Source organism: Osmia bicornis, chromosome 11 (assembly GCF_907164935.1).
Source record: "Osmia bicornis bicornis chromosome 11, iOsmBic2.1, whole genome shotgun sequence".
Lineage (NCBI taxonomy): Eukaryota > Metazoa > Arthropoda > Insecta > Hymenoptera > Megachilidae > Osmia > Osmia bicornis.
Window position 1 is genome coordinate 5,437,491 of NC_060226.1, and position 17,183 is coordinate 5,454,673.

At 34.4% G+C, this 17,183-nt stretch overlaps 2 protein-coding genes across 10 annotated transcripts in view; one reads left to right on the plus strand and one right to left on the minus strand.

The window, feature by feature from the left end:
- LOC114872429 (calcitonin gene-related peptide type 1 receptor-like) overlaps positions 1 to 13,148 on the plus strand; it is a 65,467-nt gene extending 52,319 nt beyond the window's left edge. For 6 of the 7 annotated variants that reach the window (XM_029179599.2, XM_029179598.2, XM_029179602.2 and 3 more), the window contains 9 exons: positions 5,442 to 5,548; positions 8,960 to 9,051; positions 9,530 to 9,656; positions 9,864 to 10,090; positions 10,660 to 10,830; positions 11,137 to 11,260; positions 11,504 to 11,545; positions 11,626 to 11,709; positions 12,245 to 13,148. In XM_029179599.2, the coding sequence (XP_029035432.1) occupies positions 5,442 to 5,548; positions 8,960 to 9,051; positions 9,530 to 9,656; positions 9,864 to 10,090; positions 10,660 to 10,830; positions 11,137 to 11,260; positions 11,504 to 11,545; positions 11,626 to 11,709; positions 12,245 to 12,424 (1,154 nt within the window). In that variant the 3' untranslated portion in view covers positions 12,425 to 13,148. Of the gene's footprint in view, positions 1 to 5,441; positions 5,549 to 8,959; positions 9,052 to 9,529; positions 9,657 to 9,863; positions 10,091 to 10,659; positions 10,831 to 11,136; positions 11,261 to 11,503; positions 11,546 to 11,625; positions 11,710 to 12,225 lie in introns of all 7 variants that reach the window. The other variant, XM_029179603.2, reaches the window with a different exon arrangement.
- An 88-nt stretch (positions 13,149 to 13,236) lies between these two features.
- LOC114872402 (transmembrane protein 19) lies at positions 13,237 to 15,874 on the minus strand. Of its 3 annotated transcripts, none has more exons than XM_029179553.2 (7): positions 15,624 to 15,874; positions 15,144 to 15,273; positions 14,941 to 15,051; positions 14,424 to 14,711; positions 14,246 to 14,350; positions 13,901 to 14,116; positions 13,237 to 13,825 (listed from the first exon to the last, which is right to left on the minus strand). In XM_029179553.2, the coding sequence occupies exons 2-7, from the start codon at positions 15,247 to 15,249 to the stop codon at positions 13,671 to 13,673; spliced, it is 981 nt and encodes a 326-aa protein (XP_029035386.1). In that variant the 5' UTR covers positions 15,250 to 15,273; positions 15,624 to 15,874; the 3' UTR covers positions 13,237 to 13,670. The 3 variants fall into 3 exon arrangements, with proteins under 3 accessions (XP_029035386.1, XP_029035385.1, XP_029035384.1); XM_029179552.2 differs by having other exon boundaries at positions 15,144 to 15,462; XM_029179551.2 differs by having other exon boundaries at positions 15,144 to 15,874.
- Positions 15,875 to 17,183: the final 1,309 nt, after the last annotated feature.

Genomic DNA, 17,183 nt, shown 5'->3' on the forward strand with positions numbered 1-17,183 from the left:
TTAAATACTTCTTATATACCCTCGAACTGATAAACAACCGTAGTGGGAATAGGCATCAAATAATGACCCCCTTCCGTTAATATCACATATGTAGATCTATTGCTGAATGCCAAACAGTCTAGTTCAAGGTTTAACAATGGCAGAAAAAGTATGAAACGAACAGCTATCTTCGGACTTTCGTTCTTACCCAGAATCTCATTATTTTCTCTTTTACCGTATTCGTATGCCGTAACGCGATTTTCTCAGCTGTATTGATTGATATTTAACAAAAAATCGTTAATTCAAAGTTTCAGCGTCGAAAGTTTTCATGTTTCTGAACGTTTCCCGTTGAAAAAGGTAGGCATGAAATTTTCAACAGGGAAATATAAATCTGATAGCCGCAAGAACCAGTGGCACGTAAAATGACAGAATGAAATTTCACACTGGTCTGCTGGTCAATTTTTGTTATTTTATTTTTCGCGATTCGACAAAATTTGAATAAAAGGAAAGGTGTCGATCGCTCGGTGTAAAAACTGAATTTGTTAGAAAAATTTAACGATATATTCTCAAAGGTCGATATTCCCGAAAAATGCAACAAATGAAGTAGGTTTGTTGAAACCATTTATCAAAGGATTAAGCTCCGTAACTACGCCTGTAAATCATATCCTTCATACCCAGATAATATTATATTATACGATCCCTGTGCACCAAGGGTCGAAGATTATATTTAGCAAGTACGGTAACTTGGGTTTTGTTGTGGCATACTAATTCATGGAAACTCCAAATGCCCGAGTATTTCTATGAATTAGTATGCCAAAACATGTTTCAGTTCTTTGGTGTACCTATCCGTCGAACTGTTACATCGTAAATTAATTACATTTATCCTAGTTGTTTATAGAAATATTGAAGTAATTGATATTGTATTTTGAAATACAATCGATATTCTGATTAATTTAAAAATCTTTTCTTATTTTTCAAATTTCTGCACGTATCTATCTTATGGTGTTCTTCTAACCAGGCATATCGATCGTTCATTCTGTATTCAGAACTGAAAACGTAGATACATAAAATGGATTTTCGCCAGTGTACGCGTAATTGAAAATTACCGCGATGCTGCAACGTTGTTAGTTTTAATACCCCAGTAAAAAGATCCTTTTCGCAGGGTATAATCAGGTCAAGGAAATTATATATCGGCGAAGTTTTATGTGCAAACTAATAACGTCTATTTATTACTTATCGTTTCTTCAATTCTTGATAGTGGAGATAATAAATGTGTTGGAAAAGATAGAGGAGTTGAATTTCAAAAGAAAAGGTAAGAGGTAACCCAGAATTTTCGGGAATAATTCAGCTTCATATCGCTCGATAACAACGCATTCGTGGTGATAAATTGTAATCTGATTCGTAGCTTTTCTCGAACACACTTCCTCTTTTGTTCGCCGCGATGTTTAGCGACGAGGAAAGCGATAAAATTCGCGACACAGAGTGTTCTTGAGGCGTACGAAGGGTGTAAAATACGATGGGGTTAGAGCGTAAAGGCTGTTGCAAAAGAACCTTCGAATGGTAGCAAGAAAGTTTATTATCAGTGAGATTCGAGGATTTATCGGGTCGTATGCACGCGAAATGACGTTGCAATTTCTGAACTTATCGATGAAATAAATTTCGAGGGAAGAGTGAAAAGTTGCCAATTTTCTTGGGTTAATCGGCGGTGGCAATTGTTTGAGAACTTCCTAATGGATTCTCATTTTCTACCTACAAATAAGCTCAAACAAGCAGCGATATTTCTCGTTCCTTGTAATGCGATCAATTGCAAAATGTTTATTACTATGAAGCAGCGTTTTTATTGAGCGAAATAAGATATTACAAATTCACCTTCAAATAACGTAACCTTTTCTGTAATATTATCTTTCCCAACATATATTATTTAGAAGATTTTGTCATTTTTAATATTGAAAATATTAAATTTATTTATTTTGATGTTAAGGCCGATCGCCCTCATCAATCCCTTCTGAATTCAGCCCCGGTTTTCTCTTAATTTCTGGATCAAATTTCCCTTCCTTTCGATTTGATCAACCGAATGAGATGAATGCTGTTTCATAAACACGTATACCTTCATATTTGGTGAAGCGAAGAGGATCATATGGCTCTCCATCAGAAAGTAAAAGTGATTTATCGCTGAGGATAAATGGTGCTTGCAGGTTGGAACAGGATCTGGCATTGCATTAATGATGTGGCAAACCCCTCTTATCATCGATCAGTTCTTATCATCCATTTTATGACCGATTATCAGAATTTCATAAATTTGTTCGAAGAGGGATTACCTACTATACATATCAAATTTCTCAGATTATCCTGGGTAAAATAATAGTATTTTCATGGCAATTTTTTTTTATTTTGCTACAATTTCTAACAAGACAAGTGGCAGTGAAAGTTTGGCAAAAAGGTTTTCAAATGAAAGGCTTTCAAAATCACAACAAAATAATATCTGAAGAAATGGTATTTAGGAATTCCAATTCTGTGCCACGCGTGGATCTACAAAGACCCACTTCTACCCTCCGAGAAGTAATAGAATTATTTAGATAAAGAAGGCTGGATTTGACTTCTGACCCAACAATCCAATCGACTAATTCTTTCCCCCCTTCATTATTGATGAGATCCAATTTCCTGGGCTTACCAATGAAAAATGGACCCACAGCGTTTAATACTATCAAGATTTATTTCGACATTTGTGATCAACGAAATTGTGATTGACGAATGCAATTTTTTCTCTTTTTCCATATATAGAATATGATTCGGTAATATAAAAATTGCATTTATAATGATGGTTATCTTTCTGTCGAGTATAGATTATCCGTCGCGGATCACCTTGATCCCATAAGTGTTTTGTTTTCTTTTCAATGAAAAAAAAACCAATCGATTGCGACACGGCTGAAACGGTATCGACGCCCTTTTATTGGCGAAATCGTTTGTTTCCAATATTTGCCCGTTTGGTTTTCCACCAGCTGTTATAAAATGATAAATCGACTGGAAGTAAAAAATGGAAACGTTGCTTTCCGAGTTTTCTTTGAGTATGATGTCTCTTTGATTCGTTAACTTTATTCGTAGAAAAATACTCTCTAACCACATTTATGAAATTGCAATTTAAAAAAAAAGAAGGAAAGCAAGTTTTTCCAGGATTTGCGGTACTGTTGGTAAAGCAATTATTTAAAATCCGTGGATTTATTATTTTTTCCATTAAAATCGTAGGATTTAAATTAATACAATTGCGAGTAATATTGAAATCGAATCGTTCTTTTTTTCTATTCAGTTTTTACATGGAAAATTTCTTGGGATAAAAAATCTACAATTTATCATTGCGACGAGTTTTATCGATAAAATGAATTATCGAATTATGTAATTCTTTTTAATACGTTTATGTCGTTGATATTAGGTAGAAATAAGATACACAATTGTTGAGTAAACGAAAATGAAGAGGTAAAATATGTAACTATGTTACGTGTGATAAAAAATGAGATTGGAAATTTCACAATCAAGGTTTAATCCCTTACGAAGAAATTAGTTTCCACAGCTCTTTTTTAATAAGCAAGAGAACATCTTTCTCTCTGTACTTTTTTTCATTAAATGTTTCATTTTTCTTAAATTTATTTAGGTGATTATACGAAAAAATTGGAATACTTTAAAATTATTATAAATTCGGATCTCGGAGCGTCGTGTATCATCGTTGAAAATATTTTTCTCTGATTTACGCCCGTCACAAACATATTTTGTATTTCGAAAAACCAGGGATAGATTCTCCGTGGTTAGTTGCCGTCATATAAGAGAATTTATACCGGGGACAGTATAACATCTGTCATTTTAAGACGATCCCACGATTTATGATCATCGCAAAGCGTACAATTGCAAAACTTTTCCATGGAACCACAATAAAATACAAAATATGCTCCCATGTGTTATATTTTTCGTTTACTAATTGTTTTAGTAGAGCAGCCAGCTTTTCGTGCGTTTTTCACGATGAGATATACCACGTCCTTCCTTAATTACGTGCTTCCGTTCTGTGGTCACCTAAGTTTGTTAAATGTTTGCATCAAAGCCATAATTAAAATATAGATACTTTACGATTAACCCGGATGTTAAAGGAAATTTTTATTCCATTTCCCGATTACGCCATTCGCTTCATCTCTAAGACAATCGAACGGAATTGCAGTAAAGCGTAATGAAAGTGCATCGAAGAAGTTGAGTAGCAGCTCATCGTGAACGAGCTACGGTTTTTACGACGTAACGAGAGAAACCGAGATCGATCTCTGTGAGAAAGAGAATCGGATGCCTATCGTTCTTGCAATCGACGATCGACCCCCAACACTTTGCAGATACTCAACCCTTTGCAATGTAATTTCTTTAGCAATTGCATTTGTTCGAATTCGTCATTCACTCTGGGAATAATAAAAATTCAACTCGTTTTCGTCGATTAATAGTTTGACACGTTAGAAATTTCATCAATTAATAGCTTAACCCGTAAGAAACCACTATTTAACCCACGACGCACCCTATGCGTCGGCGCAAATCAGAACCTTTATAAATAATTCGCGTTCGCGTGAAAGGGTTAAAAAAGATTCGAAAGCAAAGAGTTAAGATACAGAAGTTAAATGGTGGTGCAGATAAGCGCCGAAAGGGAGAATAGAATAGAATGGAAGAAAGGTGAAATGTATGCACAGTTCATATATCACGTAATCTCATGGAGGAAAACTTCATCTAAGCACGCAGGGAAAAGGTTTTCAATTTTAAGAGTTAACCCGACTTGTCTATCGCAAGCCTTTCGATCTGACATTTATTGCAAAATTGAACGCGATCTACGATACTTCTCTGCCTCCCCATTTCACAAGGGTTGCTTAGAAAAACAGAGGACCGGATATTTCTTCGAAGAAATCGATTTTACTATTTTATTAGTTTCATTACGTGTCTGTTTGCTCGTAAAATTCATTTACAATTTTTTATTTTATCTTATATTAACTTCAAAGATTGATTGACAAATGACAGCATTTACATACCTACGTACACATTCCAAATGCTGGATACGAATTCAAATATTTATACTAATGGGAGTCAAAATTACTCTCTCGTTACAGACAGTTAACCGTAACGTTTCTAACATTAATTTCATTTCTCTTGGAAGTGAAATATTATTCCTGTAAGCACCTCCTTCTTGACTTACAACTTTCTTTGATGAGAGGGACAAACTGCTGTCGTCTGCTTCCGTTTGTTCTTCCACTTCAAAAGCGTAGAACCAGACTGTTTTTTCGCGAAACTCGAGAATGGCAAGGTGTCGAGTTAAAGTGCGAGCCCTTAAAGTGCACTATCTTTCGTAAGGGCAGAAGAAAAAGTAACGGGATTAGATTTCAATTTTTCTCACCGATTTCGATAAACTCTTTATTCGTTTATCTATTTAGTTTCATTTCTTCTTGTTTCAGTGATGGCACATAAATATTGTGAAACTAATGGCACCTGGTTCCGACATCCCGAATCGGGTCAAGTCTGGAGCAATTACACAACCTGTGTCAATTTGAAGGACCTCAGTGTAAGTGATTGACGTAACTATTCGATATTTCACTTCTAATTGAAAGAAAACTTTACACGCGATTGCTTTCAACTACAGTAAATATTATTCTAACAAGGAAGGGTTTTTAGGTGTCCGCTTCCGATTGTTTTGATTTGTGGATATGTTTTAAAGGACCGGAAAAATAAGGTGTACGTATTTTGTTATTTTTGCCCGTTTTCATATTTAGGGGGTGAAACGACCCCCTAATGTTTCGGCTACAATCGGCTATCGCGGAAACTATCATAGATAGAAGAAAACTTCCAAGGAAAAGTTTCATGGTTTTTTATGAACATATAACAGCTGGTCATAAATTTTGTAAAAAATAATTTGTTTAGAACAAAAAGTTTATAACATTATTTTAAAAGTAATCACAATTTACATAATAACAAAAAAGAACATTAATTTGTTTCTTAATCCATTGACGTATTATATGATATGTTTGCCTTTTACATTTTTGCATATTTTAAAATTAAATATACATCGCGCACATACGCCGGGTCAGATATAGATGTACGTTTAATATCCATTACGATATCTAGCGTTTACCATGTATACTAGGCATTAATACAGTTATTTAAAGCTTACAATATTAATAAACATTATATTAGTACATTAGTACATGAGTCGCAGAACTTCTCAAGGAAGTGCGAAGTGCACGAATGATGATTTGAAGAACTATATGTACACATATGATTAATTGTCTACTGTTTGTTAAGTGTGTGGTAAGTATCACTTCTCTATGCATTCACTGATACTGTTTCATGGCATTAATATCGATTTAATGATATGACTTATGCTTGGCCAACAGATCTTCCTTGGTTATTTGATATAGATTGTAGTGTAATAAAAACAAGGGAAAGAATTAAATGAAATGTACCTGATCATATATGTCGTTTGCGAGAGAAAATCGTTGCAAGAAAGATATTGACAGTACGTTATATCTGGTATGACCGCGACCCGACGTATTTACGCGATGCATATATGATATTCAAATATGTAAAAATATAAGAGGCAAACATAACATATAATACGTCAATGGATTCAGAAACAAATTTATGTTCTTTTTTGTTATTATGTAAATTGTGATTACTTTTAAAATAGTGTTATAAACAAATTTTTTGTTATAAACAAATTATTTTTTACAAAATTTATGACCAGCTGTTATATGTTCATAAAAAACCGTGAAACTTTTCCTTCAAATGTTTTCTTCTATCTATGATAGTTTCCGAGATAGCCTATTGTAGCTGAAACTTTAGGGGGTCGTTTCACCCCCTAAATATGAAAACGGGTAAAATAAAAAATACGTACACCTTATTTTTCGGTCCTTTAAAACATATCCACAAATCAAAACAATCGGAGGCGGACACCTAAAAACCCTTCCTTGTAAGAGCTAGAAATAGCATTGCACAAAATTAAAGAATACGAACATTTCGAAAATAATAAAATATAATTTAATATCTATGCTGTATGGTCAATAAAAATTAGAAAATATAAAAATAATAACTCTCAAAGGGCGAAGAAAGGTATAATAATGCACTGATTTTCAAATAATTCGTGACCAAAGAAAAGACGAAAATGGCAAATGCGACAACAATTTTTAATCAAAAGCGGCTCGATAAAGTCGCAACTGTCGTGATAAGATCATAAATGAAATCCTATCGTTTCTTCGGCAACACGTGTTGAATTGCAGCAAGGGGATGAAGGATTATTCTCACGATAATAATGTGATTTGAATGGATGAGTAAGATCCGGGATCAAACAGGATGACAGTGTAAAGGATGGAATGAAAACGTGCTAGGTTAACAGAAATACATAGGTATGATAATAAAAAGAAGATGAAATGCATAAACCGAGAAGATGAGATGAAAAGTATCGGAATGGATCTTTCTATTTTCTTTATCTTTCCAAGTAATTTGATAATACAGAAAGTATTGAAAATAAAGTGTTGTAAGATATGATCACAGTTGGTGGTATGTTGCTGCTTGTACTCATATTTTCTCCTTTCTGAAATATTAAAATTCCTTGGAAAGCATGTTTTTGTGAAAAACACGAAAGAGAGGGCTCTTGGGAGTAAAGGATAAAATAGCTTCTTTAATCCGTATTTATTAGTTCCGGATTGCTGACCTCCAATATTTCCGGGATAGGAAGATAATAATAAAGGAGAATTTGGATAAAAAAGGATATTTAAAAAAAAAGATATTTATTTTTAATAAATCCACTGCTTTTTATCTTTACACGCTTAATATTTACAACGGTAGAAATTTTACAATATTTATAATAACAATTGAAGAATTCTGAAATTCTAAAGTAATTGTAGGGTATAATTGTACAGTTGAAAAGGTAGATAAAACTCTAAAACAAGAAGCACTCGTGCCAATTCGACCTAATTTTCTGCTCGATTTCTCGACGAACGTCGACGAGGTCGTAAAATCGAGCAATGTGTGTACACTTGAAACGAATTCCTGGATCGAATCAAGGACCTCTTATCTCGAGCATTTCAGGATGTTTGGAAAATCCAACAAGATACATGACTGAATATTATCGAATCGATGCATAACGCATGGATTGGACGTTTGCAATATTGCTGATGGTAAAACGAATGCGTGTAATATAATTTATTCGTACGCTGAAAGACGTACTGAAATAATCTTCGTTGATGCATTTAATTTTCTCCGAATGTCTCAAATGCTTTCGTAGATATGATGTTTCAAAAATGCATCACGAAATAGCGCGAAGGATGATTACAAAAGTGCATTTGCATTCCGTAAGTGCATTGTCACAACTGACTCATTTGTCATTAATATTGATTAGAAATAATATTTGAATAAGGAAGATAAAAAAGGTGAAGAAATTATAGTCATTAAATGCTCTTCAGTTGCATATGCATACGCTTTTTATTTAAAGTCTGGTACCAGCGTTTGAAATTGTAAAAAAAAAGGATGTAAGGTGTATTTATGCAAATTTAGTTTACATAAAAGTTTAAATGTTATCGAAGTCACTGCAAGTTTGCATATTTTTCATGTTTACTCCCTTATACCGGATGTATTAAACTCTATATTCCTCCATCAAACCAGCTACAGCTTTATGAATTTCTGTTGCTCCCTTTTTTTTCTCTCTCCACCTAGTTCGTTCATTCTCCTATCTTCCAAATTTTCCTTACTTTACAAAATATTATTCATACCGTTCGTCATTTGAAAAGTTTCAAGGCATCAATTTTTATCATAATTATATATATGTTTATCATTTATGCACTTTGAACATTTTACATTTTATTTAAATTTCGATAAAAACAATGGTGCAAGTTGATAAATGATGAAGGATATGTTTGTTATTTCTCATTTGTTTAAAAACGTGTATTTCTATTAATAGCAGAATTAATTTTAATTCCAGTGGCAGCAAGGAATAAATGGAATTTACGAAGCCGGATACGCGATATCGTTGGTCGCGTTGCTGCTCTCGTTAGGTATTTTGACGTATTTCCGGTAAGTCGATGACAGATTCTAGATTTTTTTCATTGAAAAAACTTGCTCGATGTGGGTGGAAATCGATGCTGGTCCAACTGAAGATACTCCAAGTCGGGCGCATTTATATAGTTGCAGGGGCGAAATAAAGACATAAACAAAACTTGAAATTAAATGAAACTCTAAAAGGATCAGCCGATCGATCTTTTCTTGTTACGCTGCAGAATCTTGGTTAATCGTTCGTGATCAAAACTAGTTTCAACTGATTATAAAGGGGATTAAATTGGATCTTACAGGGTATGTTAGAACGAAAGCTGATACACGTTCTCAAGATTTATACGTCGAGATAGTTATTCGTATCGTTGAATCTCTTAATTAAAAAGAGTCATGGAATTCAAAAAGACCGTAATAAAAAATTAATCTCATATCTTATGGATGATACTCCAGAAATTTTATAGAATTTTTCCTATATTTTCATTGCCCTTTTCTCTGGATGCAGCTCGCTAAGATGTGCGAGGACCACTCTTCATATGAACCTGTTCGCTTCGTTCGCTGTAAACAACGCTCTTTGGCTTGTATGGTATAGATGCATCGTAGCGAATACAGATTTACTGTTAAACAATGGGGTACGTATAAAAGCGTAGCTTCTATCTTTACTCATCACTTGACCCGGTAACTCATATTTGAATTCAGTCACCAGAAAGTATTCGTTTCGATGAGGGTCAACTTTTTTTTCTTTTTTTCTTTTATTCACTTCCATGACACCATTTTATGTAAAATTCAAATTCTCTTCTAATCAGAGTGTTCGTATTAGAAAACTCGGTGATTTTCAGATAACGTGTCGTCTTTTGCACGTAGTACTGCATTACTTTCTACTCACTAATTACTCCTGGATGCTGTGCGAGGGTTTTTACCTGCATACGCTACTCGTTAGTGCTTTCACCAGCGAGCACAGATTAGTGAAATGGTTGATGGGTCTTGGGTGGCCGGTACCAGCTGTGATCGTTATGATTTATGCCACGTTGAGGGCCACCAGCGATGATCCTACCGACACTGAACAGTAAGTATACGATAAATACACGTGATAGGTATCATAGTATTACTGGTTGTACTAATAATATAAGGTGGCAAGTTGAAAGTTTGAAATGTACCATTGGAAAATTATCTATTCTTAATAAGATAGAACGGTGCTCGTAGAACCATCCTGAAACAACGTAGAAATAGCACAAGGTTCAAGCTAAAAATTGAGACAATTAAATTAGAGTGAATTACTTGGAAATCTCTAATGAACAAAGAGATTCTACTGGGTCGGATTAATGAATCTCGTGGTATGCTCACTCACGTTCACGCTCTTGACATCTTCTCAATTTCTGGCCGATATTGATAATGGAAGTTGAAGTCTCGAAGTTGATGTAACAACGCGGCGAATATTAATGTACTTTGTGGTAACTGAGATTTTCAGCGGAGAGGTTTACGTGGCTTAGAAATTGGGAAGTTAAGAAAGTAGTGGAGATTTGATAGGAAAGTTGAGATTTATGGTTGAGAAATGCATTGAAATTGAAATTTTATTTATTTTATCTTAAGGTGCTATTGTTCTCTTATATTAATTTTATGTATTTGTAATTTCAGGTGTTGGATCAACGAGGGTAATTACATGAGCGTACTAGTTTACCCCGTGTGCGTTTCAACCCTGTTGAATCTGCTCTTCCTCTTCAACATCGTTCGTGTTTTGTTGATGAAACTTAGAGCTGGTCCTAGGATCGGTACGCAGCCTTCAAGATCTATGCGTCAAGCATTTCGGTAATTAATTAAATATTGTAATCTTTTAGTATTACTTTAGTGTTAATTAATCTTTCCCTTGTAATAATTTTTTTGACAAAAATATTATGATTAACTGTAGTATTAAAATTAATAATTATTATAGTATTATCCCTAGTATATATTACTATAGTGTTAATATACTAATCATTATATCCTGTATATTATCAGTGACTATAGTATTAGGATTAATATCACTAATTAATTCTTTTAATAAAATTATTCTCTAACAGGGAAATAGAAATTGGTACGGTATATTTCAACCTAACGCTTTATCTTTCTCGCTAGAGCAACGCTACTTCTTGTACCTCTATTGGGTCTGCATTATCTCGTCATCCCCTTTAGACCACCAAAAAATCATCCCTGGGAACAATTTTACGAGGTTCTTTCCGCTATAACGGCCTCTTTCCAGGTAAACGATTCGATGAAATTTTCATGAGAAATGGAATTCAACTAATGTACTCTAATCTCTCTCCCTCAAACTTTAGCTATTAACTCGGGATTTGGTAACTAGTAGAATATGTATTTACATAACGAACTAGAACTTTATTGTTAAACTATCAACAAGAGAAACCAATTCATTCTTGTTCCCCGAGTTCCATTTTGTTAAATTCTACATTTTTTAAGGTCGCTGATTTATGCTTCTATTCCACAGGGTCTCTGCGTTGCCGTTTTATTCTGTTTTTGCAACGGCGAGGTAAGCTGATGGTGTCTGTAATTACTTATCTAAAACCCAACGAACAGACGTATCGATTAATAAACGTTGTTTCTGTTCAGGTAATAGCGCAGTTCAAAAGGAAATGGGAGGGCACAGCGTTTCTGCGAAATCGAGCCAATTCTTGCACAGCCACCACGGTCTCGGTACGGCAATTTCCCAAGACACAGAATAGTCTCGTTCTTTCTGCCTGGTGTAATTTGCATTCGTGGATACCTGTTTATTTCCACTTCTTTTATGATACTATTTTAATTTCTATACTATACTTTTACTATATCGTTATGCACGACTTTGCCTAATTAGAACAATTAGTCCAGTCTTTTACTATACGACCTCTCATCTTAATACGCTATATTAGTACTGCTCGAACTGGTTATATTCGTTTCGTTAATCGCTTTCACCGTCACCTAATTAACCTAGTGCAGCCATGGAACGCTATACAAGTTTCTAGAATGTAGTAGTATAAGCATATAACCGCACGACTGGTCAATGGTGCGATGCGGACTGCGAGTAAAGTCCTAAAGTACTAACACGTCAGCCACCTTTCCTAATTGTACAGCACCTGCTCTACCATGTATTAACAAACGGCTAACAAGTTGTCCGTGTCGTGCCAATGACAACGTGCCCGAGTCAAGTCCATTGTGGGACCTTGACTGTTTCAGTTTATCCGCTCGACCGCAGGTCCGATGGCGGGAGAGGAGAAGGTATGACTGTCGTCAGCCGTCGCCGGAAATGCTGGACGAGAAACCCGTGGATGTACAACTGGTCGATCATTGTCCCGTGACCAATAATCTCAACAATCGTGCCAGATTACTGATCGAGTCGAACGACACTGAGCATTACGAACAAACGCGGTGTTGATAAGCCTTCGATGAAAGGGACAGCCTTCAGAAGTGGCTGACGAAGGGATTACTCGAAGGTCGGAAGTGTCATGAGGAGGGATGATCAAGCTGGGACGAATTCCTGGTGACACTGATAAGAGGGAGGATTTCGAGGGGACAGGATCAAAGGGTGCTTTCTTTTTCGAAAGAACGAATAGGTGACAGATGGTTAAAGATCACAGATCCTCTATTAGCTAGGAGTCCGCGTTGTTGAGGATGATGAACGATGCTTTTTTAATGGGATGAGTGGCGTAAAGGGTGATAAATTGTATTGGGTGTATGCAAGAGTATGTAATGATTAACAAGTTTAACTTGATGTTATTAGTTCCCTTAGGAATTATTTTCTAATCATTTTGTTTTTTCAAGGTTGGTTAATTGGACTACTACTGTAAGTTTAATTATTAAGAAAAAAAATTCTTAGACTTTTGATCCCTCATTACTTTTGTATACACTTAATAACTTATACGGGAGGAGTGATAGTGAGGGATGGGGTAGTTTAAGAAGAATTTAGTTAAATTTTTTAACTTATTTAACACTGATTACCGTGCTTTGGTGAATTTTATAATATTAAAGACAGTTAAAACATTGAAAATTATGGTGATTTAAGACAAAGAAATATTTAATTAAATGTACCGTATGTGTGTGTTAATTATGTTTTAATTAAGTTTGTATGTTAATAATGAAATTAAATAATTTCGCCTCGATTTACCTTCTTCACTGAATTATGCAAGAAAATATATCAAAACTCCCATAATAAAAGTGAAAAGGATTTCATTAAAAAAACTGACGAGGTTAACATATTTTACAGTCCCCGCGATGGGGATTATATTTTTATTACATATAATCTTTACATTATTTTTACTAAAAACATTTCAGTTTCGGGAAATACATAGTACTATATGGACGGTTAAAAACCCAATTAATATATTTTTTTGTTAAACTTAATATATATCATCTAGTTACAATAAAGAGTAACATATAAATAATTGTAAACTAATGTCAATTTACGATCAGTTTAAATATGACAACCGGGTATATGAAACGAGTGTTTATATCACTATACGTTTTATTACAAAAAACACGTTCGAGGACAAAAATATATATATTTAATTAAATATTTAAATAAATATATGCCTGTATTGCTAAATTAATTACAGTTAATTATATGTATCTTTATTTAAATATTGAATTAAATATTGGGATATTTAATTATACATACGTATTTTTTAAGGCCAATTTAATTTTGCTATTTCTGGTAATATCAGGGCAGTGAGAACACTTGATAAAAGATTCACACTATGATTGTCCAAAATTTGTCTGCCACATACGTGTTTCACACCCTTTCCCGGATGTTCTACTATCACTCCTTTTTCATTCACACCTATAATAAGCAAATCGAATAATAAATCGCTGCGAAATACAAAGAAAATGTATAGTAAATGATAAAACATCTTACCAGAATATTGTAAAGTGGCCCCCAATAGAGAATCTGTTACACTACCGAACAAACCTCCGATTCCTCCAACAATAATAATAGGCCATTGTGGTGCTGCTAACTGAAGCACGGCTGTATCTACAGTGAGCAGTATGATTAAATAATCAAACAAACCTACGGTCATACCACCAAGTGCAGAAACAGCTAGACCTACCCATGAAACACCACCATTCGTTCCTATGAACATGTATGAATTAATCTACAGTATCCTAATGCAAAATCTTACAAATACTGAGCTTTACTTGATCAAAACAGTTAGATACAGTGTATTTCATTTAATACTCATTTGCATTTTAGTATTCTCACCTTTTGGAACACGTTTAAATGAAGTAATCAGAAAAGGATCTTTACTACCAACAACTGAGCCTATTTCTGATGCCCAGGTATCTCCATTGCAACACGCGAACGCTCCTAAATGGTAATTAAGTAATACAAATTTTGAAATCCTTTTGTATGCAGTAATTAAATAGAGAAAAAAATGTACCTAAAATCCCTATTGATAGCCAGGAACTTCTGTAGTGTTTATCAAAATGAATTGGTTGTTCTACACATCCTACATCCAACAAGTATAAAAGTGCTAACTGTGTTGCCATACCACCATTGCATAAAACCTGAATCCAGTTTCTTTGGCCACCATGCTTAAAATCTGCTTCAAGTTTCCTTTTCTGATGAGCTCGAAACTTTGTGGCTTTAGAGGAGGTAACAAAGAATGCAAAGAGACAAGCCAGATGACAAAAACTTGTAAGTGTTAAAATGAAACCCATAAATAATCCTGCAATATAATATGCAACAATTATTTTAAAATGCACATCAGAATCATTCAACTAAAATCTATAGTGAAATATATAGTACACCAATAAATTTAAAATAACTAACAATTTTCAATTGATGTATAAGATACTTTCTTTTATTTACAATAATGTACATAATGTATTTAATATTTAAATCGCATGGCATCCGTAATTTTCTTACGTTGAAAAATTGAAGAAGAATTGCATTACCAAGAACAGCGCCGCTGACATCCACGCTTTTTCTTTTCAATCCCCAAAGAGCCATAAAAATTGGAATTACAACAGCGGTTAACCATCTCCATGGTGACACAACCAGGTGTTCTAAAACAAAGGTTATGTTCTTCAAAACAATCGAAACAAAACAGTAACAAAGAGATGAAAGAAAATAAATTATCAATTATTTTTCGATGTACCTTCAAAGTGGTTTTCAGAATCCAAATAAAAGGTTGAGTAAATCACGTTTACAAACCAAAATAGCATTGAAATTGGAATTGCACAGGCACTAATAAGAGCCGGCATCAGCACATGCGATCGTTGATTTTCCTTTTTGTTCAGTGAAATCATATTTCGAATTGTAATGTAAGTACTATGTTAAATTAGACTGTTCGATAATTAAGTATCGATGTTGTTCAGTTTAAAATAACTTTGAAATGAGACCAAACGAGTTTTATACGGATTCATTTACGTTCTCATTTCTCTCGAGCCAACACCAGCTGTTGGAATGTATGAGTTCTGCATATCAATAATTGGTGGTAGAAAATAAAAATACATACATATTCATATTTTAACCCAGATAAGATACGTTTGAATATTTACAATAAATTTATAAAGTTTTTTTACACAACTTCAACATGACGAGTATACTGAATTGTGTTGTGATTCAGAAAGGATACAAATGTAGGAAGAGAAACTGCTTATAATAAAATATACTGATTCTTGTTTTTTTTCTTCGAGTGATTTAAATTGATGTGTAAAATTACGTAAATACATTGATAAGAAATGTTGGCAGATACTGTACTTTATCCCGGCTTAATATGTACTTATTAAACATCATCTGTTAAACACTCATTTGCAACATAAACTTCTTCTATCTTCTCCTTCCACTCATCTGGGGAAGGAAGAAACAAGAAGTCAGGTGTGGTTAGATGTATTCTTTCTTTTATGCCCGTTTCCTCATCAATTCAGAGTTCCTGTAGTATGTACTTTGCTTTCCATCAACGCCACCTTTGTTCTGATCAACTGAACGAATACCTTGGGCGGTATTCACAGTCGCAACTTATTTCTAAGCTGGTTAGAAATTTATTTGCTTAGGAAAGTACTGTGCACCGATGACAAGATGTCCCATGAGAAGGCCGCAAATCTGCCCTTCTCAAGGGACATCTTGTTATCGGTGCACTATACTTAAATATGCTTATCGCTGTAGATTCACAGTCGATATGCGAGCGTCGAAAATTTTACCGACAGTCCCTAGAGAAATCCCTAGACGCGCGTTTTCAAATTACGTCCTCATTTCTAAACAGAATGTAAAAAAATTTGAGGGACGTGTTCAGGAGGTATTAAAGAATATTTGTCTGGTCCTTATATTATCCAAATCGTCAAAAACTTATAAAATATTGAAATTGCCGTCTATCAATGGTCAAGAAAATGGCGGATCGGACTCACCTGCATTGATTTATTCGTAATATAAACATTTCTGTGAATCGTATGTCCAAATAGGGACCAGACTGATATTCTTTGGGTCGGATAGAATAAAACGAGCACCCAAGGGATGATGTACAAGTCTCCAGGTAGAAGTAATTTGAAAACTACGATTTCGTTGATTGTTCACTTGCGAAAGACGTCAACAAGGTAAAACAGACCAGAAATTTAGTTTCTCGTTCATTCTGTAGGGCGCAGTTCGTTCGTTTGATTAATAAACAATTGTAAAATTAAAAATAATAATTAAATAATTTTTAATAGAATAATTAAACAAAATTTTGCAATATACCCACGCGGAAATGTAAAGAAATAAACAATTTAAATAGATATAACAATAATTTGATTTATAAACAATTGTAAAATATAAAATAATAATTAAACAAATATTAACAAATATCAGATAGGAATAGTTAAATCTGCGGAACCGGTGAAGCGGAACGTCATACTTGATTGCGCGCGCCGCGCGCCGGTACAAGCGCGACCTGGAGAGAGGTCAAATCTAGTCAGTCTTATCGCGACCGTCGAAGGATACGGATCGAGCTGTCAAACATATACCGGTACGGGTTGACACCATGGATATTCGTGCATGGATTTATCAGTGTGTTACCACAAGTGTTATTGTGTGTGCCTATGGTGTTTCCTATAGTGTTTCCCATGTATTTTGGAATATTTACACGGATATATTAGTGCGTTTTATGGTGTGGTCACCCATGTGTTTTGACATTTTTATACAAGTGCATTAGTGTGCTGTGTGG

Excerpts from the sequence above, each read along its gene's own strand:
- LOC114872402 (XM_029179552.2), bottom strand. The coding sequence starts at position 15,294 with ATGATTTCACTGAACAAAAAGGAAAATCAACGATCGCATGTGCTGATG. Across the intron at positions 15,052-15,143 it reads TTCTGAAAACCACTTTGAAG|AACACCTGGTTGTGTCACCA; the intron begins GTACATCGAAAA and ends CCTTTGTTTTAG. Across the intron at positions 14,117-14,245 it reads ATTTAAACGTGTTCCAAAAG|GAACGAATGGTGGTGTTTCA; the intron begins GTGAGAATACTA and ends ACATGTTCATAG.